The sequence below is a fragment of the Crocuta crocuta genome, unplaced genomic scaffold, assembly GCF_008692635.1.
Source record: "Crocuta crocuta isolate KB4526 unplaced genomic scaffold, BGI_CrCroc_1.0 scaffold140, whole genome shotgun sequence".
Taxonomy (NCBI): domain Eukaryota; kingdom Metazoa; phylum Chordata; class Mammalia; order Carnivora; family Hyaenidae; genus Crocuta; species Crocuta crocuta.
The window spans coordinates 2,615,437-2,640,247 of NW_027527775.1; the positions used below are offsets into that span (position 1 = coordinate 2,615,437).

The 24,811-nt window shown below is 38.6% G+C and overlaps 1 protein-coding gene across 5 annotated transcripts in view; it reads right to left on the reverse strand.

Annotated features, from left to right (window-relative positions):
• The window catches only part of VPS37A (VPS37A subunit of ESCRT-I), a 42,005-nt gene extending 18,667 nt beyond the window's left edge, over positions 1-23,338 (reverse strand). The window contains exons 1-5 of one of the 5 annotated variants that reach the window (XM_077772586.1): positions 23,266-23,338; positions 22,900-22,978; positions 4,623-4,697; positions 2,643-2,757; positions 1,956-2,056 (exon numbers count right to left, since the gene is read on the reverse strand). In XM_077772586.1, the coding sequence (XP_077628712.1) occupies positions 1,956-2,056; positions 2,643-2,687 (146 nt within the window). In that variant the 5' untranslated portion in view covers positions 2,688-2,757; positions 4,623-4,697; positions 22,900-22,978; positions 23,266-23,338. Of the gene's footprint in view, positions 1-1,955; positions 2,057-2,642; positions 2,758-4,622; positions 4,698-22,899 lie in introns of all 5 variants that reach the window. The other 4 variants (XM_077772577.1, XM_077772571.1, XM_077772553.1 and 1 more) reach the window with 4 other exon arrangements.
• Between the last annotated feature and the right edge of the window lie 1,473 nt (positions 23,339-24,811).

Sequence of the window (24,811 nt, forward strand, 5' to 3'; positions counted from 1 at the left end):
AGTATTTTTACGATCAATACTTCAAATTTTCTATCATGCATATTACTCGTATCTGTTTCACTTAGGTCTCCTGCTGTGGTTTGGTCTTGTTCTTTCATTTGGGACATATTTCTCTGTCTCCTCATTTTATCTGACTCTCTATGTGCTAGGAAGGTCAGCTACATCTATGAGGTCCTGCAATGCCCTGCAGTGCAGTGCTCCCTGTTCCTCAGAACTTGGCACTTCGGGGGTGTGGGAGCCCGACAGTGACCACAAGAAAGCCTGGTTAGGGACGTGGGGATGTGCCTGCACACGGGNTTTTCCCTTCAGTCTGGTTTTCTGCAATGGCTTTCTTGGCCTGCTGTGGGTAGTGTTTGTTCCTAGGTAGGTGGGGTGCACTGGTCTGCCTGCTAAATAATATCTGGAGCCTCTCTGGTGGGGACTGAGATGGCCTAAGTGGATCTGCATAGAGTGCTTGGGCAGAGCATGCACTTTTACCATGTTTCACCTCAGGTTTTCGCAGCACCTGACAGTCACCCCTGCGGCACGGACTGATGCTTGCAAACAGCGTGTACTGGTGTGCTGGCAAAGGCTGTGCAGCTCTTCTAGGGGAGGGACCTCACAGTGCTGGGGACTGAAGCAAGTGTGACTGGAGAGGGCAGATCCAATGAAGCATGGGGGGGTGGCAGGCATCTGCAAAAGCCAGTTACATAGCAAGTGTTGGCGCCATGCTGGTTCCCACAGGTATGTTTAAGCTGAGGGGAGGGGCAAAGAAAAGGCATGTGCCAGCTCCTTTTTCCCTATGGGCAGGGGGGTCTCTGAGATCCTTGTCTCTCTGGACAAACACTACGATTGAGTAAATCACTCTTCCTTCTTTGTGCCCCAGGCATTTTTCAAACTGCTGATTCTATGCTGTTTCTGTTCAGGCTGTTTGGAGTGTTCTCTCCTTAAAGGTGGGAACTCAGCTTCCTAAGGCCCTCCCAGTTCTCCCAGAACAAAGCCACAGATTTTTACAATTTTAGGCTTTATGTCCCATTGGTTGTAAAGGGCTGAGTACATTTTTGCATATAGGAGAGAAGTAAATTCTTGTTGCCAGAAGAACTTTGCCATTTTGTATTTTTCAAAATGTCTAGAGATAGATTTCTTGACCTTTGCCACTCTATCAAGAGATGGAGTCTATTCCTCTCCCCTTTGAAGCTGGGTGGGACTTTATGACTGCTTTAACTGCCAGACATGAAGATTAAGTCAGCCTTCAGAAGACTTCAAGCCCTGGATTTCAAACCACAACGGTTAATGCAAAAGATGAAACAAAGTTAAAGGTGTCTCCAGTAGTCTCTAACCAAACTGCAGATTCACAAGGAAAATAGGTGTTATGAAGGTTTAATGAGCTGTAAAAATGACTTGAAAGGTATTTTTCAAAGCTGCTGAAAGATGTGGAAAATTAAAAAGATAAAATAAACAATGGAAACATGGAAGTAATTGTTATCTCCAGAAAAAAGCAAAAAGTTCTATCATAAAGGAAATGTAATCATGACCAAGTACATGACTTAGCAACAGGGAATATTTACAGAATTAAATTAATGAAAATATCAAACATGAAATTTAGGTAAAAATCATGACATCAATCACTGAGAGGTTGAGAGGAAAGAATCATTTGTCAAAGATGAAGATACCTAAAACTCTCAATCATAACAGGTTGATATATCATACCCAAGATGAGAGAATTAAAAAATGTATGTTTATATTATGTTTACATTATTCAGGAAGATGAAAGTAAATACTGGAGAAGTAGCTAAAAGAAGAAAACAGAGCTGCTTCTGAAAAGTATAAATTTATCTGTATGAAGGTGGGAATGTGGAAAAAAGACAACTGCCTTTTAACATCATTTGAAATTTTAAACTGTATTATGCTTACTTTGAGAAAAATAAGTAAAAATAAATATATACATATGGGTGTTTTGTTACAAATATACTTACTATGGAAATGCTGTTGAAGAAGGAGCTAAAACTGGAGGATTCTTCCAAAACTCATCCAACAGACTCTGAATAATTTTTCCAAGATCTGAGTGCATTGTAAACTGAAAGTAATACAGGAAGATTAAAATCACTTTCAGAATTAAGTCTTATTAGGATAATGTCATCCTACAACTTAATGTTAAATCCACATCTGCAAGCCATTAAATGAAAAGCAAAGGATATTGTGTCAAATGACCATATTAGCAACTTAACAATATTTTCCTATAGACTCGATACCATAAATCAGTTTAAGAATCTATTTAACCAATAATGGAGCTAAAATATTTCCACACTTTAAAAAATGATTTTAAGGTTCAAAGATAAATACTGAAGAGTACATTTAAGTTATAGTCCCTCACAGTAATCAATTATTTATGTATCCTAAGAACTCTGAGGCATATTTAAATTTTATTCCCTCCTGACAACTATGGAAGATCTATTTTCAATGAAAGTTCTAAGATTGACAGGTCTTCATCACAGAAAAACAAATAACCTTCAAATCAATACTATCTACTAGATATAGTGACTGTTTTTGGAATATTACTTTTTCCAAATGAGATTTTAAATGCATTTTAGATTTCTAAATATATAGTAGAAAAGTAATGCATCTGTTATACTACTCTGAAATAAATTATACTATATACATACATTGTTTACTAATGGAGAGGTAACATAGACCCCTTGTTTATCCATTAAGTGATGTCGTATTGGTGGATAAACACTGATCACTGGTTTTTCCTGAGGAAATTGTGGAGGGAGCAATCTGTTAAATGTAGAACAGATGAAAAACAAAAAGACAAGTGTTATATTATACAGTCATTAATTCTAAAACAAAGTTAAAGGCAAATTAAATTTTCATACTTTAATTTGAATTAATTATTCACAGTAATAAGTGACCTCTTATGGTTGTTGATTGAATATAGACAAAAAGATCTACTTTGGCAATAAGATCATAAAGTAATTCAATACAGTAAAACCTTCTTATGTGGAATATGGATACCCTGAGTTATAGAATATTCTTCACACCAAGTCAATTAATTGCTTTCAAACACAATAAACCAAGTTATGCAACATCTCAGATAAATGTCAGATCAGATTATTTGTATGAGGTGAACTGAACCACAGTAACCCAGTCTGGCTACTGAGTGGACCACAGTTCTGTCCATATAATTTTCTTGTGGTTTTCCCATGTTTGAAATGCTGCCAAGAATTATTTCAACATCTACTGAATTTTTAAAGAGTGAATAGATAAAAGCAAAAGTACTACAATTAAAACACTGTAGCTGTCATCATGCCTTGGTTTTATAAGGCTCTCTTTTAACTGTGCCCATCAACACATCTCTCCCAAGTCTGAGGTCAATCACATGGTTTCAAGTAAAGAACAGTAAATTCTCAATACAAAAAAAAAAAGAAAGAAAGAAAAAAAGATGACATTTTTTAACTACCACAAATTGAAAATTAGAGATTGAAGTCTTAAAAAAATGGGATTTACTGGATATGGTCACTGATTTCCAAATCTCTCAAACTCAGAAGAATACGACCCTTTAAATGGTCTCTCTGTCCCCCTGGTTGGCTCAGAAAACTATTTGCTTTGTAGTACTGTCAAGAAGAAAACTGGGTCTTTTTTGGCTTTTCCTACTAGAGCATTCGATGAGAGACAAAACTACTTCATTTACATAGTTAAAGATGTTAAACAAGTTGCGTAAAAAAGGCAATGAATGGTCTTTGAAGCACAACCAATCTGTGTTTCTAATCCTGACTACGCTGTTCACTACCTGTGTGTCTGTAATTTGCCCAGTTTGCAGGGCTGTTGTGAGGATTCAAAAAGCTCCTATATTTCAAGACAGGAGCATCATAAGTGGTACTGTTATACATTCACACTTTCTTTCACTTATTCAACTAGGATGTAACAAGGCCTTTTGTGTACTGGCATTATGCTAGACAGTGAGAATATGAAGATGAATCAGCCATGGTTTCTGTCTTCCAGGTAGGGGCTTCTTCCCTCGCCCAAATGCCTCTCCAGCATCTAGTCCCCTACTGCCATCTGAGATAGTGGTAATTTAATACTTTCATGCTAAATACTAATAAATGCACTTATGGTTAAATGGGTAATTCAGCAATCATTCTGTCCAATCTTTTCTCTCATGACTGATTTTTAACTTAATTTTTTTAAATTTTAGCAGATCAAATTCAGCCTTGAACTTTCTGGCTGATGTAGTGTATCTGTTGCTGAAAACTAGAATATTTTAACTTGTTTTTGATGGAAAAGTGAATGTATCTCTAATAGTTTTCCACGCAAGATCCCTTATCATTCTTTCTCTTTCAGCCTACCTCCAGCTAAGACTAAGTGCAAATCAATAAAAATAATTATCATACTAAAGATTATTACATCTCTTTATTACATTTCTTTCTTCTTACATAGTTTTTTCTTATGGAAATATCATTATAATGATGTCTTTAAAAAAATCTTTGTTTCACGAAATTGCATTAACTTTAGAAGTTATGGTTACTAGAAAGTTTTAAGTAAGGTTACTTTAAACCATTTACTTCTAATAACTAAGAAACCAAATAGTGAAAAGATTTTTAAACATACTATTACATAAAAATATAGGATACAATTCTACTCACATATTAATGTTAATTGTCAGGTTGTTTACGGTGAATGGCAACCTGTATTCCACATCTTTCTGTATTTCAGCTATACTGTAGGAGAAAATTTGAGAAAAAAATTTACCTGAAGTTATAAAACCATTAATGTCAAAAAAGGTAAATATTTTTAGAGCCTATTAAAAATATTAATTTTAATCAGACTCTAGATAGCCAATATAACTTGTATCTTGAGGTGAAAATGATCACAGAAAGATTTATCAAATTAAGCAGGCAAAATATTCTGAGATATTCAAGTGTGTGTGTGACTGGGTATAGTGCAGATAAATGTTGAGGTAAAACGGCAAAGAAAATCTCTTCTATTAATGCTAGATCGATTTACTATCACTTTATCTAATTCATCATTAGTAGAAGCAATTGTTACCTCTCTGGTTAACACAGGTCAAGAAGACATCTGGGTTCTGATTATAACTGCCACTACCCAGGTATACAGACAGCTAGAGATGTCTAGGTCTTACTACCTTAAACTTAACAATCTAGATGAGAGGTCTCCTATGGTCTTATGACAGAGACTGCTGGCCATTTTCCAAAAGCAAATATCCTCCCCTTCTTCCTAAGTAAGAGAAGTCTGGTTTTATTTGAGTAGCAAGGTTCTAGCCTTTTTTGCAGGTAGTTGTTGCTATAGGCTTCACTTCCAGCCAGTAAGATAGATATAGGGAGGTTGGGGGGTAGAACTATTAAGAAAGCATATAAAAGACGGAACAAACAAACAAAAAAGCCCAGTAAGAGTCTATGTGTCCTTTCTGCCTGGACCTGACAGCTGCACTTTCAACAGCCATACTGGACCGTCAGTGAGCGTGAGAATGGAAGTCCTACACCAGGGAGAGCGGAGCAGAAAGAAGAGAGTAGCTTGGGTCTTTAATGACTATGGAATTGTCAAACTGAATTTTTTTTTGTGTGAGAGGAAGAAGTTTTGTCTTGTGTAAGTCAGTATTCTGGGAGTCTTTGCTGTTAGTAACTGAACAGAATTGCCAACTAATATAATTTCCTTAAACTTTAACATTCTACGCTTAGAATTAATTTATTATTAATTGCAGGGATACATTATTACAATCTAGCAACCAAATCTTTTGGAAGCTTACTTGAACCCTAATTAACATTCCTAATATCTTTTTTTCATAATATTTCTATTTTTTTTAAATGTTTTATTTATTTCTGAGAGAGAGAGAGAGAGAGGCAGCGTGAGCAGGGGAAGGCCAGAGAGAGAGAGGGAGGCAAAGAATCCAAAGCAAGCTCCAGGCTCTGGGCTAGCAGCCAGCACAGAGCCTGACGCGGGACTTGAACCCACCAACCGTGAGATCACAACCTGAGCCGAAGTCGGACGCTCAACCGACTGAGCCCCCCAGGCGCCACGTTTTTTTTCATAATATTTCTAAGTGGAAAAATGTTAAGTAGTACTAATGAGTTAAGGTTAAGAAGAATCTTAATATTCAAAAAGACATGAAACTTTTTCAAGCATTAATACTGCTAAAAGATCTAGCATTTACATAATAATTTACTTTTTGTTCTTTCGATGGTTTCAACTAAAGCTCTGTACTCTGACATTCTATGGAATGGGGTTGAGATTGAGAAGAAACAGCTGAGGAGAGACTCAAAAAGATATTTAGTATCAGGACTTACACAGTTTTATGGAGGTTTCTCTTTGGGGTTCAGGTTTAGACTGTAGGATACTGACAACCTCCTCAGCTATAGGAACACCATATAATCAATTAAATGGCTTCAGTTTTCTATTCCTCTACATTATTTTAGGACTCTAAGGTGTAACTGCTTCAAGGGACTCCTGGTCACAATACTGAGTAATAGTTGTAATATTAGTGAGAGCTGAACTGTGATTATCAAATTCCAATACAAGTTGGTCACGGTAATTGTTGGAGTTCAGGACATTTTACTGCAACATGTGGCACTTCAGCGTCTTGATTATTTTCAGCCAAAGGAGTTTGAGAAAATAGCACAAACAGGACTCCCTGCCCCATCCTCCTTCCCTGAAACATCATAAAATCCTCATGTGAGGTATGCCCTTCTTATATCAAGAGGAAACGAGAATCCTTGCCTCCAAAGACAAAGGGGCACCAGGAAGAACAGCCTTTGCTAAGCTGCCTCTCACCTTGTTTACTACAATTACCTCATATTTCTTAACTCATCATACCTCTCCATTACTGTGCACTCTTCATCAAACCTAGCATAAAATACTCACGTCTATTTCTTTGGGTCTTGACTTCCTTATTAAGTTTTCCGTCTCATGTAAAACTCCTACTAAATAAGCTTATATACTTTTCTCCTGTAATCTATCAGTTTAATTTTCAAACCTAGCCAGATATCCTGAGAGAGCTGAAGATACTGCTTTCCTCCCCTGCACTAGCTGCATTAGGCAAAATGGCAAATATCTGCTTAAGCAAAGCAAGACCCATTCCCTGAATATTCACACACGTGATTTTGAAGTTTTTGCTATTTTAAATAACTTTTAAAAAACTTATTCTAAAAACGATTCGTTCACTGGGAAAAACAAGAACAAGCAAGGAGAACATAAAAATCACTTAGGATGTCATATCCCCAAGATAACCGCTAACACACTGGTATAGAACCTAATCTGTCTATATTCACAGCCTTATGTAAAACAAAATGCAACTGTACTGTCTAACAATTTGGACTTGCTCTTTTAGAATCAGTAAATGTTATTTTACACTTTTTTTTAAATAGCTGCGTAATATTTTACTATAATGTCTAATCTATTTTTTATGAATTATCAAGATTGTTTCTAAGTTTTACTATTACAAATCACACTTTGATAAACATTCTTTGCAGCCTTATCTTTGAGCTAACAGGTAGTAGCATTTAGATATAAACACACACATATTTTAAAGTAATATTGTAATCACACTACAAGAGCAAATTCTAATGATATTCCATTAATACTTTTATGTTCTAGGTTCTCTGAGAGAAGTGAGTTACTATGGTTTTGGCTCATTGGCTCTGAACTGGTTTGGGATTACAGTAAGCTTAAACAAGAGATAACTGTGAGAATGTCAAATAGGCATTCTCATTTCTTTCATAGTCCCTAAAACTATAGAATAATAGACCTTGAAATGCAATATAGGCACTAGTTATGGTTAAAAGATTCCTTTATAGAATAATCATTTATCTCTGACTATATTTTGGACTTTATATTTGGTGTAAACTTGGACTTCCTAAGACTTCGTTCAAATGAACAGCTACCATATAGCCACAATCTTGCAAAGAAACAGAAATATGTGTGGTCTTTGATGGGGCACAAAGCATGAAGAAAAAAATCAAGTGACTAAAAAAGACCAGTTCAAGCATGGATGTCCCAATGTTGAGTAAATCAAGAAACGTTTATTGGTAAACCTTGCAAATAAAGGATTCAGATGCTTGGCAAAGCATAAGCAGAGAAGAAATTCTGAGGAACCCCTAAAACTTAAAAAGATGGGATTAGATTTATGGAAAAGGGTGGTAATAAAAGAAAAAGACAGTAAATAAAGAACTAATGACAACCCCCCAAAATAAGACCAATGCAAAGTAGGAGTAGTTTGAAGTTTCTCCAAGCCCTTGAAAGAGGTCAATGCAAACCCAGAGTGTGGAGGGCAGGACAGAAACATTTCTCAGGGTAATGAATGGGAAGATGTGTGGAACAGCAGGTAGTATAGATCACTCTCCTTTCCCTGCTTGTTCCAACCAACAGTTAGGAATATCTGTATCTGGATAACATGGCGAGGTAGCTGCTGAGGCAACAGTGCCTTAGGAAGGTGCTGACTTCCACTGGACCTAGTCCAGCTCAAATCAGGCCCAGTCTGGCTCTTAAGTCAGATCCAGTCCATCCCAAGCCAGTGGCCACCACCAGTTCATAATGTAGGCTAACCAGCAAACTCTGGTAAATGGGGACTGTGGGAAATTGGGGAAAGTACCAAACCAGCCAACGCCAGTCAGTGGGGACTGCAGAATGGAACTGGAGAAGGGATTTCAATATGAAATTGTAGCCTGAACCAGGTGCAAAGGACTGAAGTTCTCTTACAGTCTCTTGTCGGTCTAGACTGACTCATTAACCCTGTACTGGAAACCAATTATATCCAAGCTCAGATGCAAAACCAAGTAAATTTTGAAGATACAGTTGGCTTCATTAAATGATACATGAATTGGGCAGTATCCCATCTGGCAAATAAGGGGAACTGCCATTAGTTGTACAAAAGGGAAGGTTTATATAGGAGGGATGGTAGAGCAAAGAAATTATTAGCAAAATAGGTCCAGTGTGAGGCCTCTGGTGTTATTTTAAATAATGGCTAATTGATAATGAAAGTCTCAGAAGCCAGAAATAAGGCGCAAACACTAGTGGCCATGGGCCAAGCATTTAAGTTCAAGGCTATTAGAGCACTCGCCACCTCAAGAAGACTTCTGGGATAGAATAAGTTGGTCACACTAATGGGTTAGAATGGACACTAGGTCACCCACCAACCTCAAGGCAATTTCTATACAATGAGGTAAAACACCCCACAATTCCCAATCCCATGGCATGTCTCTCTTAGGTATCAGTTTGACTCTGAAAAACCCAGAGGCTTAGCTAAAAAGTGGAATCTTTTATATCTAAAGTTGACCAGGCCACCTTCTGGCATACACCTGCTTACTGTAGGTCTAAAAACTGTAGTTTCCCAGAAATTGCAAATATTTAGTCAAATGGCAAGATCTTACTAAAACCAACGTAGAATTACAATGGCCATTACGGTAAATACTCCAGTTAGAGAAATACTTTAAGAAGTGCACTTGAAGAACACTTGAAAGTGTTCTCAAATAGAATGGGATACCTATTTTTAATTGGTAGGCAGAAGCCGTCAAAATGTTTTAAAATTCTAAAAGTTTCACTGATTCACTGCAAACGGACAATGAAAAAGAAACATCCCTAAAAATAAAAGACTGACATATAAGACTGACATTAATTCCTATGGCCCTCCTCTCTCCTTTATTTGAGTACTATTTTTAGGAATCCTCTTTCTGAATTGCCTTTCCATTCTGAAGAGACTATTAGTTACTTTTTAAAATAAAGGCCATCCCAGGATGCAGGCAACCCTACAAGTAATCTTTCACTCTGGGTTAAAGGCCAAACTAAGGGCCAGAGCTAAATAAATTCTTAAACCCATAGATGATTCTGAAAAAGTTTTGTAAATAAATTACCTCCTGAGCCCAGTACAGAGAGAAAAAAAAATCCCTTCCTTTTTTTTTTTTTTTTAGCATTTTTATTTATTTCTAGGAGAGAGAGAGAGAGAGACAGAGTGAGCAGGGGAGGGTCAGAGAGAGAGGGAGATACAGACTCTGAAACAGGCTCCAGGCTCTGAGCTGGCAGTCAGCACAGAGCCCGACGCGGGGCTTGAACCCACCAACCGCGAGATCATGACCTAATAAGCGAAAGTCGGACGCTTAACCGACTAAGCCATCCAGGCGCCCCAAAATCCCCTCCTTTCTAAACCCAGAGCAACTGATTATTGATCCCTGTTCTCCCAGGGATAGCTACTGCCTTCTTCATTGTCTTGTTTTACGTCCGAAGAATGTGGCTTGGCTTTCAGCCTGCCTGGAATGTGCAGGTTGTACATCTTGTAAAGACAGTATCTTTTGTGCCTTCTTTGAGGATGTGGCTAGGGTCCATGAGGTTGTTTAAAACTGCCACAAAAATTAATTGTATGTCCTGGCTGAGACTTGATAAGACACTTGAAAGGATTTACTAACTCTATGATCAGAAATTTGGCCAAATCAGAAGCTGATATTCAGAGCCTGAAAAGAACTTTTTTTTTTTTTTTTAAGGACTTCTCTAAGCTAAATGTATCCATTGCAGGGGAAAACATTCAAACATAAGGGGATGAGTATGAGTGTCCTTTGAAATAATTTAGGTGGCAACTTAATTCTTTGACAAATTAAAAGCAGCTACACTGGTTTTATAAATATGTTATCACCTTATGCCTGTTGGAAGAGCTAAAATCAAAAAGACAAGAAATAAGTACTGGTGAGGATGTGGTGAAAAAGGAAATCTGATGCACTACTGATGGGAATATAAATTGGTACAACCACAGTGGGTATGGAGGTTTCCCAAAAAAGTAAAAATAGAAATCCCATTTGATCCAATAATTCCGCTACTAGGTATTGATCCAAAGAAAACAAACACTAATTTGAAAAGACACCCGCACCCCTCTTTACTGAAGCATTACTTACAGTAGCCAAAATATGGAAGCAATCTTAGCATCCACTGACAGATGAATGGATAAGGAAGACGTGTGTGTATATATATATATACACACACACACACACACAATGAATGTTACTCAGCCTTAAAAAAAATGAGATCTTGTCATCTGAGACAACATGGATGGACCAAGAGATTATTATGGTAAATGAAGTCAAATTGAGAAAGATAAATATCGTATGATTTCATTCATACGTGAAATCTAAAAAGTAAATGAGTAATAAAAAAAAAAAGTCTAAAAAGCAGAATTAGACCTTTAAATACCCAGAAATGATGGTTGCCAGATGGAGGGAGGGCGGGAGAATGGGTAAATTGCATGAAGAGGAGTGGACGGCTTCCAGTTTTAGAATGACTAAGTCATGAGAATAAAAGGCAATATTGTCAATGATATTATAATAGTGTTTTATGGTGACAGATGGTAGCTACACTTGTGGGTGTACATAACATCAGGTATAAAGAAGCTGAATCATCATGTTGTTGACCTGAAATTAATGTAACATTGTGTCAACTATACTCAAATTTTTTTAAAGTGTAAGAATTCACACTTGCATACTATATTAAAATTCAGCCCTAAAATTAAAGAAAACTGAGATGCAGCTTTTTAAAAATAAACTAATGAATTTGGTGTTTTTGCACTTATATTCATGGCAGCAGTTTACAGCTGTAAGCTTTGAGGTCTGCAGCTGTGTTTACATGTCTCTCTCTATATACATGTATATATAGTAAATGTGTGGTATTTTCTATCTCCAGATGGTATTCTTAAAATTAATTTGTAAATTTCATTGGTCTAAAGATCTATTTAATTGCTTTAGGGAAAATTAAGTGCTCATATAAATTAAATTCTCAGAAATCTAAGAGAAACCACCCAAATGTTTTTCAAGTTCTAGGATAATCTAGTAAATTAGTTTAAATTCATTGGTTTAATTAAAACAGGCATATCTTTAGAGTTATTGACATTGAATATAATGAAGATAAATGTTTTATTCTACCCGAATTACTAGTTTGATTACACTGTTGTAATTTGTCAACAAAAAAAACTTGGAATGATGACTGATTTTGTCTAATGTCTCATAAAATTTGGGGGGGGTAATCTAAACTTAATTGCTGGAGCAAATGATTTAGATGTAAGTAGCAGAAGAGTTTACATATAAAATAACTATATTTTATGGTACATGTGCTTAAAAAGTTTTCCAAATCTCTGTTTGCACATATAGGAGGATTAGGAGGAAATTAACGGAGGACCGTGCGGGAGAAGAAGGGGGGAAATAGTGGGGGAGAGGGAGGGAGGCAAACCATGAGAAGACTTGAATGCTGAGAACAAACTGAGGACTGATGGGGGTTAGGGGGAGGTGAGGTGATGGGTATGGAGGAGGGCACTTGTGGGGATGAGCACTGGGTGTTATATGGAAACCAACTTGACAATAAACTATTTGTTAAAAAACAAAAAAAAAAAGTTTTCCAAATCTCTTTAGCTGAAAATTTTAGAAGTCTTGCTAAATTAAATTAAATGCTGGGAAGTATTGAATATTTAGATTATTTCCCATAAAACCAATACTGTATTGAACAGAGGCTTATCTACTTTTAGTTTATTATAGAAAAACTGAAAGATATTTGGGTTTGTTAATTCCTCATTGGAAAACTGAAAAAAGCACATGCTTCTACAAATTATGAATACGTTTCATAATTTTTTAATCTAAAAATGCTGGTATGATATAGTTCACAATCCCTTAGTTTTGAGTAGAAATGAAGATTCCTAAGGGTTAAGAATTCTAATTAATGTTATTAAAGCTACTAGAAATAAGGGAAACATCTTTGTATGTAAACAAAGTAAAATGGAGAAGGTATAAGAAATGGAGATGTATTTTTTTTCGAGGTTAAAGAAAGTAATTTTGTCCTCAAGAGCTGGTTGTTTAGAAAATGAACAGGACAAATCTGAATGTGGAAAACAAAAAACTTGTAAAGCTTCTGAAAAAGGAATTTTTGGAAAGGAACTTTATGAGTGGTCAGGCGTAAAAGTAAAATGAATAAGTTTTAATAGCAATAAGCTGATACAAAATTAGAATTTAGTTTTCTCTGTTAAAAGAACAAAGGTTTTTTTTTTTTTTTTTTTGGACTTCTGGTCTGCTTTTGATAACAGATTGTGAACATTTCTTCACAGTTTCATAATGATCTGTGATCGTATATAAGCAAACTTTAAAACTCTTTTATCGTATTTTTGACAAAGTTCCCAACACCAAATTCTAAACGATGTCTTTTCTGACCTGTAAGAAATTCTGGAGTTCTTCCAGAGTGTCCTTAGAATATTCCAAAAAAAATTATTAAACGAATTAGGCTTCTTGGATATATTAAATTGCATGGGAAGCATTATCAGTTAAGAATATTATGTCTTCCTCGTATTTGTAAGATTGGGGCGTTTGTGCATGAAGTTCATTTTGCTTCTGTAAAAACTGGCCCCACACTGCCAGATTTTTGCCATCCTAATGACCTAGCAACATGACTAAAGTCTGCTCCTGAATCAGAGAAATTAAGATGGGTCAAAAATGGCTAAAATAAGTCAACAGCTGGGACTATGGGAAACCAAAGTTGGCTGCTTGGTAATTCCCAGCTCTCAGGTAAATCCCATATTTTGGTTTTTACATTCCTTCATGCACTACAGTGCATTTAAGATGACTGACATTATATGAATCAACAGTCGAAGGGAGACTTCTACTCTTCAGGTCCATAATCCTGGAAAAAAACAATTTTTGTCCTCAAAGGCCTCACTCAGACCTCCTCTCTCTGGACCCTTTGAATACCTGCAATTGGACTTCATTCAACTGCCTCTTAATGTGGGTTATCAATATGTTCTTGTTATTGCACATGTTTTCTGATGGGTTGAAGCCTTCCTCTGTTGCAAGGCTAATGCCCCACATTGGCAAGGAAAAAAAGAATATATTTCCCAGTTAGGGTATACCTTCTACAATATCCAGTCCGTGATCAAGGCACCTATTTCACTGGATAAATTATACAAGCCTTCGTGAAAAGTTCGCAAACTTCTTGGAATTTTCACCATCAATAAGGCAAGGTCAAAAGAACTAATGAGATCTTTAAACTTAAAATTTCCAAACTTGAAACTACTGAACTTCCCTGACCTAAGGTACTGCCTTTGATCTTGTGGGCTATTCATAGTACCCCACTTGGAAAACAAACTCATTGCACACGAGATAGTCACTGGTAGACCAATGCCTATTGGTATACAGCCTTCTGTACAGTTAGTATGACCTTGTCTCATGTTAGTATGACCAACTACTATAAGTCTCTAATGTCTCATGCTCAACCTATCATTAACATGTTAAAAAATCCTTCCCAGATCCGAATTCAGAGTGGATCCTACCGGTCACAGTCTAGACAGAGCATGGTGACTGAGTATTCCGAAGACAACAACAGAGGAAGATAACACTTAAACCTTGTTGGAAGGATCCTTGCTAAGTGCTCCTAACCTATGCTCCAAAACTAAAAGATGCTGGAGACCTGAGAATCAAATGGACAAGGAAGTAGCGGACACTGAGGTAGACTGCTTCTGCCCAAGACAACAAATCAAGACTTCATACTTTAACTAAACATGAAGCCATGAAACCCTTTATCCTTTTCATTTCCTTTATTCTGGCATTTGCCTGCAAAGATAATACCCTCATCTGTATCTCCTTAGCTACTACAATGGGGGGGATAAGCCTCTGAAATTTACAACAAACTTTTATTTCAGTCTAGGAGAAAACCTAACTGTGCCCCTAACTTTTCACAAGCAAAATAAGACATTTCATTGGTTGACTCCCCTGAATTTACACTGCTGAGTTAGAAAGGATCTACTAGGAGGCTTTCACGATTCATTGTTCACTCCTTTTGGCAGGTCCCTACCACCCTGGCTAGGGATAAATGTAAATGACTATGATCACGAGCTTCTTAATTCCTTAAATTGCAGAATCCACTGCTAAAGCAATAGCTGCCCAATAAAAATCCTTACATTCTCTCACCAAAGTTCTTCCCCTCCTCCCCCCAAAAGTCTTAACAATAGGATATCCCATGATTATCTTTTAGCTGAGTAAGGAAGTTATCTGCTGTGGCCAACATCACCTGTTGTATTTGGATTAATACTTCTGGGGAAGGTGAAACTCAATTATAAAAAAATCACTAAGCAAACCACTTGCTCTAAAAGGAGAGTCTTTCAACAACGTCTTTCTTTCTTTTTTTTTAATGTTTGACTTATTTCTGAGAGAGAGAAAGAGCACACTCGTGAGCGAGCTGGGGAGGGGCAGAGAGAGGAGACACAGAATCCGAAGCAGACTCCAGGCTCTGAGCTGTCAGCACAGAGCCTGACGTGGGGCTCAAACCATGAACCGTGAGATCATGATCTGAGCCAAAGTCGGAAGCTTAACCTACTGAACCACCCAGGCGCCCCAACAGGGTCTTTCCTTGATTGATTTGGGTCTTAGGGGCCATGACTCCAAAGTGCACTCCAAACACCGGGAATTATCCTCTGGTGAACTGTAGCTTTAAATGCCTGTTTATGATTGGTTGCTAAGTATCAAGTGGATGATCTCCCTGAGACCCGAACCCTGGAGAAGTGAAGAGAATGACCCTCTGACTTGTGAACACTATAGGCACATAAAGTTAGGAATCCCTGGAAAAAGAAAAGATGAGACATAGCTTTGGAGACCCAAGAAAAGTCATTTTAGGCCCCCAGCTATTTTTATGACCGGTACACCAACAACTGGCTCTACTCGCCCAAAGACACTTCTTGTAGAACTTCCTAGAAGGCACTGGGATAGCAAAGAAATGCAAAAAACCTCAGTAGTTAAGGATTCTAAGGAAACAAAAGGGAATGCAAAAAGTAACATTCTCTATCAGGCTAGGAAATAGCTGAACCAGATTAGAGACAATAAATCAACCTCCCAGTGTTGGTTTAAAAGTAAAAAACAAAAAAAATTGACCTAAGGCATATTCTTTCTTGAGTCTTTTGTGTGTGTGTGTGTGTGCAGGCATGCGGCTCGAGCGCAGGATTACAGCTTATTTATTTACTTAGAGAGAGAGAGAGAGAATTTGGGGTAAAATTTATTTACTTAGAGGGAGAGAGAAAAGAGAATCCTAAGCAGACTCTCTGGGGCTTGATCCCATGAACTATAAGATCATAACCTGATCCACAATCAAGAGTCGAATGCTTAACTGACGGAGCCACCCAGGAGCCCCTTTTGGCAGTATTTTATTCCCGCATTGAGCAATGGGAAAGTAGACTAACTGGAGCCAGAGAATTAATGATGCTGACCCTTGCTGGTCCTGGTAACTTCAATCAACTTGGCCTCTGTCAACTCAGGATGAATTTTGCTCCAATTCTGTACTGAACTCTCCTTTGACAGGCCCCTCCACCAATACGCATGCACCGTTAGCTTAAAACTTCCTTAATTTTGTTGTTCAGAGAGACACTGCTTTGGGAAATATCACCAGTGTTTTCCTTAGTTGTTACAAGTAAAATTCTTCCTTTTCTGCTCTTTCAGTTGGTTGTATCCTTTGACATCAGTTTACAATATCAAGGTGTTAAGTAAAAAAGTCAAGACCTATGGATGCTACAAAAGGAACAACAAAAACTCCCTGAACGTCAGACCCATAGCTGAAAGAGACACTAATGCCTTAAATTTTGACCACAAATCCTGGTTAAGCTGAGAATCTGATCAAAAAGGGAACGATTGTTAAAGTAATCTATCTAATAAAACTCCTTGCCCTTCCGCCTAAGGGAAGGTGACCTTAGGTGAAACAATCCTTTCCTTTTGCTCCTTCCTTGCCCCACTCTTCTTACTATAAAAACCTTCCGTTTTGTACAATTCCTTGGAGCTCCCCTCTACTTACTTGCTACATAGGATGCTGCCCGATTCATAAAGCCAACTAGATCTTTAAATTAAACTCAGTTGAATTGCTTTTTAACAGTCTGTTGACACTTTTCCATCAGTCACATCACCATCTTCTTTGAAAACTAGGCATTAAGCTAAGGAGATTGGGCTTTTCTGGGAAAGAGTTAGGAAACTACTATAAAGGAATACATGGTCAAATCTGAATTTTAGAAAGATTATTCTGGTGGCCATGTGGAAGAAAAAAATTAGAAGTGAAGTCAGAAAAATAGTTAGAACCCAGCGGTAGTAGGGATGGACTGAGTGGAAACAGGGTAACAGGTTTCTGGCTTAGGTAGCAGAGAGTAGAGAGCTGGGAAGGAGTTCTGGGGGAGGAAGGGAAGAGTAGATCTGGCCGGATTTAACTAGCAATGGAAAAAAACTGTGTGGTTAATTTTTTTAAGCAGGTATGGACTGATGCTACTAAGGAGAAAGTTAACTAGGGGAAAATTAACTGGAAGTAGTACTTGAGCTGTTATGATCCACTTAGGAAAAATTTTCTTAAGAGTATTATGATTTATTATGCCATATACTTTACAACTGTAATTTTTAATCACTGGTTATAAACGGATCATATCAGATAACATATCAAATTCAGTTAATTATGGGACTGTCTGACGTACATAATTTTAAAGTTTATTGTAAAAGCTCAATTTTTTTTAGAGTCACAAAGTTGACATTTTATAGATTTCTGTAGCTTCAATAGGCTAAAGCATAGCAAATTCCTGTAGGATTTTTTATTCCAACAAGTTATTAAGGTGATTTTCTTCCACAAGAAGTTTTAGAACTTATAAAAGATAAAGTACCATCGCTTGTAGTACAACAGGGAGTAACTACAAACTGGGAAATGGAGACAGGAAAGCCCAGTAAAGGAGACAGCTACTCTTCAGCTCAAAGCAAATGTTGCTTTGTGGAAGAAGAACTGTCAGATCTTTCTATCTTAAAAGAAAAGTTGGAGGGGGAAGTGGCTATATAGGAAATTTCTAAACCTGCTACTCAATTTTGTAGTGAACCTAAAAGTGCTCTAAATAGTCTTATTTTTTTAAAAGTTAAAAATTTGGGTATTTTAATAAAAAAATTTCAAATTACAAATGCTAGCAATGAACCCGTATTTCAAAAAATATGTAATACTGAAACAGATGAAAACATATACACATACCCTTTCATTACAGATTAGTTGTGTTACCAAGTTCATGTATAAGTCCTTCTGAGTGAACAGTAAAATCTATTGAAAAAAAATTATGGAATTTAGGTTTACTTGGAAAACTGTTAGTTTAGAGGAGAAAGTCTTATTAACTGTGAGAAAGGAGTTAAACTTAACAGTTATGAGGCAGAAAACTATGCAGTAGCAGGCTCTCCAAGGAAGTTATAAGGCTAAAGGTTTGGGCAATCAGAATAATGGTATCCAGGGACTGGCAGCCAAAGAAAAATCCAAAATTATTTTCAAAGACTATGTAGATTGGCACCATTATTTTTAAGAAACAAAACTAAAATAATTGCCATTTACAGAGTACCTACAAGTTTCTTTACCTGTATCCTATCTAAAATCCTTCATAACAGATACATTTCATTTGGGAGGAAACTATCCGAAATGGTCTGGCTTACTGAATGGCAAGTCAGAAGTATTCCTGCCAGAAGCGAATGAGTTATAGATGGGCTTGTGAGGGATCCACAAACAATAAGCTGGCGAGAAGCCTGGAGGCTACGAAGCAAAGGCTTCTCTGCTGTGGAAAGAAGGAATATAATTTGCCATATGCTCATGTTGTACCATGTACTATAATAAATATTTATATATATATATATATCACTGAAATATTAACAATCTTTCATGACAGGAATCACAATTCCTGATTTTACAGATGGGAGCTGGAGGCTCAGAGAAACTGAGTAACTTGCCAAAAGGTCACACTGCTATTGCGTGTTAGAGCCAAACAGGAATCCAGGTCAGTTTGATTACAAAGCTTTCATTCACTTAAGTCATGCTGCTCTGTACAAAGTCAGTAACTTTTGCGTACTGCCATTTATGTTGCTCAAATCCATTTTGTCTTTTCTCTAAGAGAGTGCTCATACCCAGGAACCTGAGGAACCAGGTTCCTCAGAATTCCACAGCTGAGCAGGGGGATAAGAGATCAGGCAGTTAATCCTCTTACTTCAGGGGTCCTAAGGCCTATTAAGGTTCTGAGAGCATCTGATGTTGCAATGCCCTGAATGATAGAGCAGTGTCTCCTAACTTCCAGGTCAGAGCCTCCTTCATTAAGAAGATTCATCGAGACTATTCGGTCATAATAGAGGGAAAAAGAAAAAAGAAACAACTCTGACAAACATGATAACTACCAAATTAGATTTTCCTATTAAATATAAAATAAAAATAGCACCATAATTACCACGTAATTATTAAATGAAAGCAGAAGTCTTCTACTTGAGAGATCTGATATCTCTAAGTAAAAGGTAATAAAGATTACTATTTGTATAACTTTGAATTTACATAGTTAATTACTGTTCCCAACACAGCTCCAAATTATTGTTTTACAGTTAAAGAACATAATTAGCTAATTAACTTAAATATTGTTTAGAGAGGATAGTTAGAATAGTTAACTGTTAAGACCATCAGTTTTTAGTGTGTTCTGATTGTAGTACAATGCAGGGAAATAATTAGCAGCTTCACTCCTAAAGAATCTTTAAATATTAGGATTAGAGAGTATCACTTGGGATATTTTCAATTTCAAGTACTATAATTGAAAACCCAGGCTCAAAGGGGCTTAAACAGTAAGGGGTCATTAATCCTGAAGAAGAGTTAAGTCCAGAGGCATCAAAGGTTCCAAAGCTGGCTAAATTCAGCCTCACAGTGTTATCATGGGCATTCCATCTTTCTCCTCTACCACATTTGGTAGTTAGCCCGTCTTCATGAGCCAAGCAGTTCCAGATGTCTCACTAAGAGAGGAATTTCCTTTTAGACACCTCTATCACTTAGAAAATGTTCTGAGCAGCTCCCCAGCCGACTTCTCCAACTCCCATGGAATAAGATTAGGTCAAGAGTCTGTCTTCCACAATAACCTGCAGCGTAAATGATTGGCTTAAACAATCATTAGTTGCCTCCTGGAGTCGAAAGAGCACAGCCTCTCTTAAGTATGTGATCGCACACTGGGAAAGCAGATTAAAACTGTTGTCCTTTCAAGAAGGAGAGGGTGGGGGGTTGGGAGGAGAAGGGATTAGGGTGGGAAACCAAGAGTTTCCCTTAGAGTGTGCTTCTTTAGGAAGTAGAAGAAACAACAGAATTAATTCTACTCCTGCCCACAAAGACAGGAATGTTAGTGGTACATTGAATACTGTGATTACAGTTACTCAGAAAGTGGAATATATTACTTGAGCCTAGTCTACATAACTTCCAGTTTCCATTTTCATACAACTCAAGCATGCTATTATGCTTTAGTTAAAACTTTTGTTTCTCTTCAATGACAGTTTCCCATTTGACCTGCCTTACCAGTAAGGTTAACATGAGGAAATACACATAAAATTCAGCTAAACTTTAGAAGAGGCCTGAGAAAGATGAGGTAAAAATTTCCTAAAGTACCTAAAAAAGGAGTTTACATTCATTTAAGGAACGGAATCACACAGAGGTAAGAGGTGCAAGGTATAAAAAAGAACGGGGTTACTGGGGGGCTTAGTCGGTTAAGCGTCCGACTTGGCTCAGGTCATGGTCTCAAGGTTGGTGGGTTCAAGCCCCGCGTCGGGCTCTGTGCTGACAGCTAGCTCAGAGCCTGGAGCCTGCTTCAGATTCTGTGTCTCCCTCTCTCTTTGACCCTCCCCTGCTCACGCTGCCTCTCTCTGTCTCAGAAAAAAAAATTAAATTAAAAATTAAGAAAATAAAAATTAAAAAAAAAGAAAGAAAGAAAGAAAGAAAGAAAGAAAGAAAGAACAGGGTTACTGAGGTGGGCAGAAGCTGATACTTTCCTGATTACAAAAGAGCTGCTCACCTTATGTCTGAAGAAGGGATAGAGTGGGAAACATTAGGGAAGTGGGCTGCATGCAGCAAGATATTGATATTCTTAATTTAGGAAGCTTTTGGGTTATTCATTAAATATCATCTGAAATACTCTTTCCAACTTTTGCAGAGGGCACCTTCAAATTCGCCAATCACACTGTCTTACTGCACAAAAATCTTTATAAGTTATAGTACTGACTTTGGCTACTTAAGCAAAATATTGTCACATACTGCATAGAAAGATCATTCTTACCAACTAGTTTTAAAATGTATGTCATGAGTTCAAATGACAGACTTAACAAGAACAGATGGATGACACTTTTTTCTGATATTGTACTATTCCTTGAAAACTGTAAATACAGGACCTAATTATCTCCAAAATTATCCAAGTATAGTTAATAAATGTGAAATATTTCAATAAAATGAAACTACAAGGATTTCTATAAAAGAACTTAAAAGCTTAAGCCAATTCCAGCCCTTAGATTAGCAGTTCTTATTATAGAATGTCACCTTATTTGGGAGACCAAAAAGACACAAGTCAGTTCCCTTATTTACTACCCTTAACAGCAAGAGGCTTTAGAGTACTTAAAAAAATTCAACTCCAACTTCAAAGAATAAAAATTTGCCAGCAGTGAGACTATTTAACAAAATACACTAAAGACTTTAAAGCAATGAATTCCCAACATATGGTTCTAAAAAAGCATTTTGGCAATAGGAGTATTAGTTCAGTATATAAACAATCTTCCAAGGTGATACCTTCTAAGAGGACAAGCTTTTCTTAGGTTTGTTCAAAATGCGTCAAAGCATTTCATAAGTATATCTTGTAAGAGTAGCTCTTACACGTTAACAAAGAACAAGTAAGACTGATTTGGGGGAGCCTGACCTATAAGTACTCTGAGAAAGCCACTACTGAAACAAATAGCATGCCACTCTTTCCTGTTCAATACCATACATTTTCACATTTCGAAAGTTCTGAACAAGCAGAACAATTGAGATAAAGAACTGAGAAACATCTGAAGTTCAATCAGCAACAGCCCTTAATTTAGCCGTACTAATTTTGCTGTGAATTTTTCTTTTAACAGTATATTTAACTTAAAAGTATTCTACATTGTAACCTGCTTGGGAAAAATTATTAGAGTAACAAATAAAATGGCCCCTAATAGCTCATTCAAAAGGAATTAATTTTATTGTCTCATGGTTTTTAAATGCATGAAAAATCCATTTAACGAAGACTTGGGGTTGAGTGATGGTGACATCTTTACATTAAGACACGTTGTGACACTGTGCAGTAAATAAACTGTATAATTCATATCAAGAGGCAGTTCCAATTTTTGTAAACCACAAACATCTGCAATATAAAAGGCTGTAGTTTACAGTAAAAACCTCTGAATATCTGTAACCTGACCGTGCTGAAAATGATAAACTCACAGGAAGGGGACACATGAACATGAACGTAAGGCAATTCCTGAGGGTGGGAGTAAGAATAATAATGTGAGAGATGTAGACTTGGAAGTCTGTCAAACTGGGGGAGGTTGTGGGAAAGGGGTAAATCTTAAAGACTTAAGACGATTGAGTTTGTCATTCCCAGCCGAAAAGAACTCAATGATTTAAAAAAAAACAAAAACGAAAAAAAAAACCTTTGGTTTCTCTTTCCTTTCGTTACGAGTTTGTTTTCCAAAAAGTCTTACACTCTGTGAACCTGGAGATTACTCTTTACAATTCTTTTCAGCCAAGTACAGTACTTGGACAATTCTGCCAACGTGGCAATCAGGTGGGCAAAGGGAAAGGCTAGTGAGGAGGCAGAGCAAAGAAGGGGATACTGGATATAGGATATAAGCCAGATTAGAGCCAGCAGCGATGTGCCAGGAGGGGGTGAGCAAGCCGTACTGGAAGGGCTGAGCCGTGATGAGGCAAGAGTGCGGTAGGAAATCTTGAACAGGGGTCAGGGATAGGAGAGCAAGGGGGAAGGAGAGCAGGCCAAGGAGGGTAGATCAAAAGGAGGCAGCTGCCGGGCAGTAGGCCTGAGGAGCTCTGAGTGTGTCTAGGACCAGCCCACCTCCCGCCCTACTTTTTCCTCCTGTCGGAGAGGCAGCGACCAGTCACCTGGAGTGTGAATTCCGGAGGGACTCTATGAGGCGCTGCTTCTGCTGCTGGAGGCTGGTGAGGCCACCGGGGGACCCCGCTGCGGAGGAGGAGGCGCTCTTGGTCAGGGGAAAGAGCCAGCTCATCCTCCCCGGGGCCCCGGGCCCGAGGCCCTAGAAGGCTCTGGCCTGCTTCTCCCAGCTGCTCAACCCGGCGGTTCCCCAGCGACAAGGAGGAGCAGTCCGGGACGCCCGGGTCCGGAGCGCCGGGGGTGCCGCGTCTTCGCTAAGCAAGCCCAAGCTGAGGGGTCCTTGCGCCCTGGGCGAACCACCCTGACTGTGGGCAGTTAGAGAGAGGGAAGTAGCCGCCCGGGACAGGCAGCGCTACCTTCACTGTCCCGACACCCAAGCCAAGCAGCCCGGCAGCCTGACGGATCCGCGCTCCACCACCTCTGCTTCCGTCACCGGCGTGCTCCGCCCCCTCTGCGTGTCGCGTCATCACCTAGCGCCCCCGCCAGGACGTGCGAAAAGCGACGGCGCAGCACGGTGCGGCGCAGCCCCGGCTCCCCTTCCCCCCTTGCTGGGCGTGAGGTGTCTATGGGGCACCCGCTGCTGCCGCCGCTACCGCCACCGCCACCGCCGCTGTTTGCTGTCTCTATGGCGAGGAGGAGGAGGAGGAGCGCGAGCTCAGCGACACAAGTAGATCTTGCGTCTGCCGGGGGGAGGGGCGGATTGGGGAAGTAGAAAGGGGGCGGGAACGATGAACCTGAGAGGGTGAGAGATGGCGCCAGCTGGAACGCGGCAGGCGAAGGAAAGGGCTAGGCGGCGGGTGGAGGGGGGCAGGGTAACGGGCTGAGGGTATGTCAGAGAGGTGGCGCGGGGTGATGACGTAAAGGCTTTGTACCTGGGGCTTCGACGTTTTTGGACGGAAATTGGGAGTGGAGGGCGGTGGCCTAGATCCTCAGTTCCTCGTATTTCTTCTCGCAGCAGTTCTTTGGAGTCAGTCTGGCTCCAGTAAATGGTTACCAAGCACCTTCACACTGGCCCTGTGCCAGGGAAGAGAGTTATCTATGACTTGAATGCCTCTGTGCTGTTCTCTCGTTTCTTTGGGAGGCTTCAGTACGGAGATTCTATCCAGTAATGAGAAGGCCTCTAGTGCCTCCTCGGGGCTTCTGGATTTGTAGAGAGAGGTGGATAAAGCATCGTTAAGCTACAGGGTCTTTCTGATGTGTGTGTGTGTTTGTGTTTAGCGGAGGGGGAGGGGAGTATGGGGAGGGGGTGGTCCCTGGGTCTTTGGTTTCCGTTCTTGGAGCACTCGAGGTTACTTACATTTGTGACTGAAGTGTTGGGGGTGGGGAGGGGATCAGAATTCCCTTTCTTACCGTTGTTAAGATTTTTTCAAACTTCTGTGATAAATTAAGGAGCATTGGTAATTTTCCTGCCGAAGAATCAAAACGTTGGTGTGTACTCTTAGCATTGTGTACCATGATACGGTGTTTATGGAGCAGAAACGTGAGATGTGTGTTTGGTAACCAGGGGAAAAAATGCTGGTGGTTTTTAGGAAATTAGAAACCATTTGAAATGCATACACCGTATTGCTTCCTCTCTTTCTCCTTCCTGCAGTTATGGACATTCAAATAGTTTCTGCAGTTGTTATTTTTCAGACAGAGCTTTTCTTTGTTTTCGTTGTTGTTGTTGGTTTACTAAAAAGTCCCTTCCAATCTGACTTGAATAAATGACAGTAAAATAGATTTTGTAATCAAATCAGATTTTAAATGTTCTGTTAATGAGTAAAAGCAAACACTACCTTTTTCCTAGTAACATCTGATCTCGTCACATGTATATCAGTATTTAATTTTTCATTTTTTGTCTGGAGATGGATGTGTTTTAAAAAGTTTTATCCAGGGAGTGAGTTGAATTCAAAGCAATCTTCA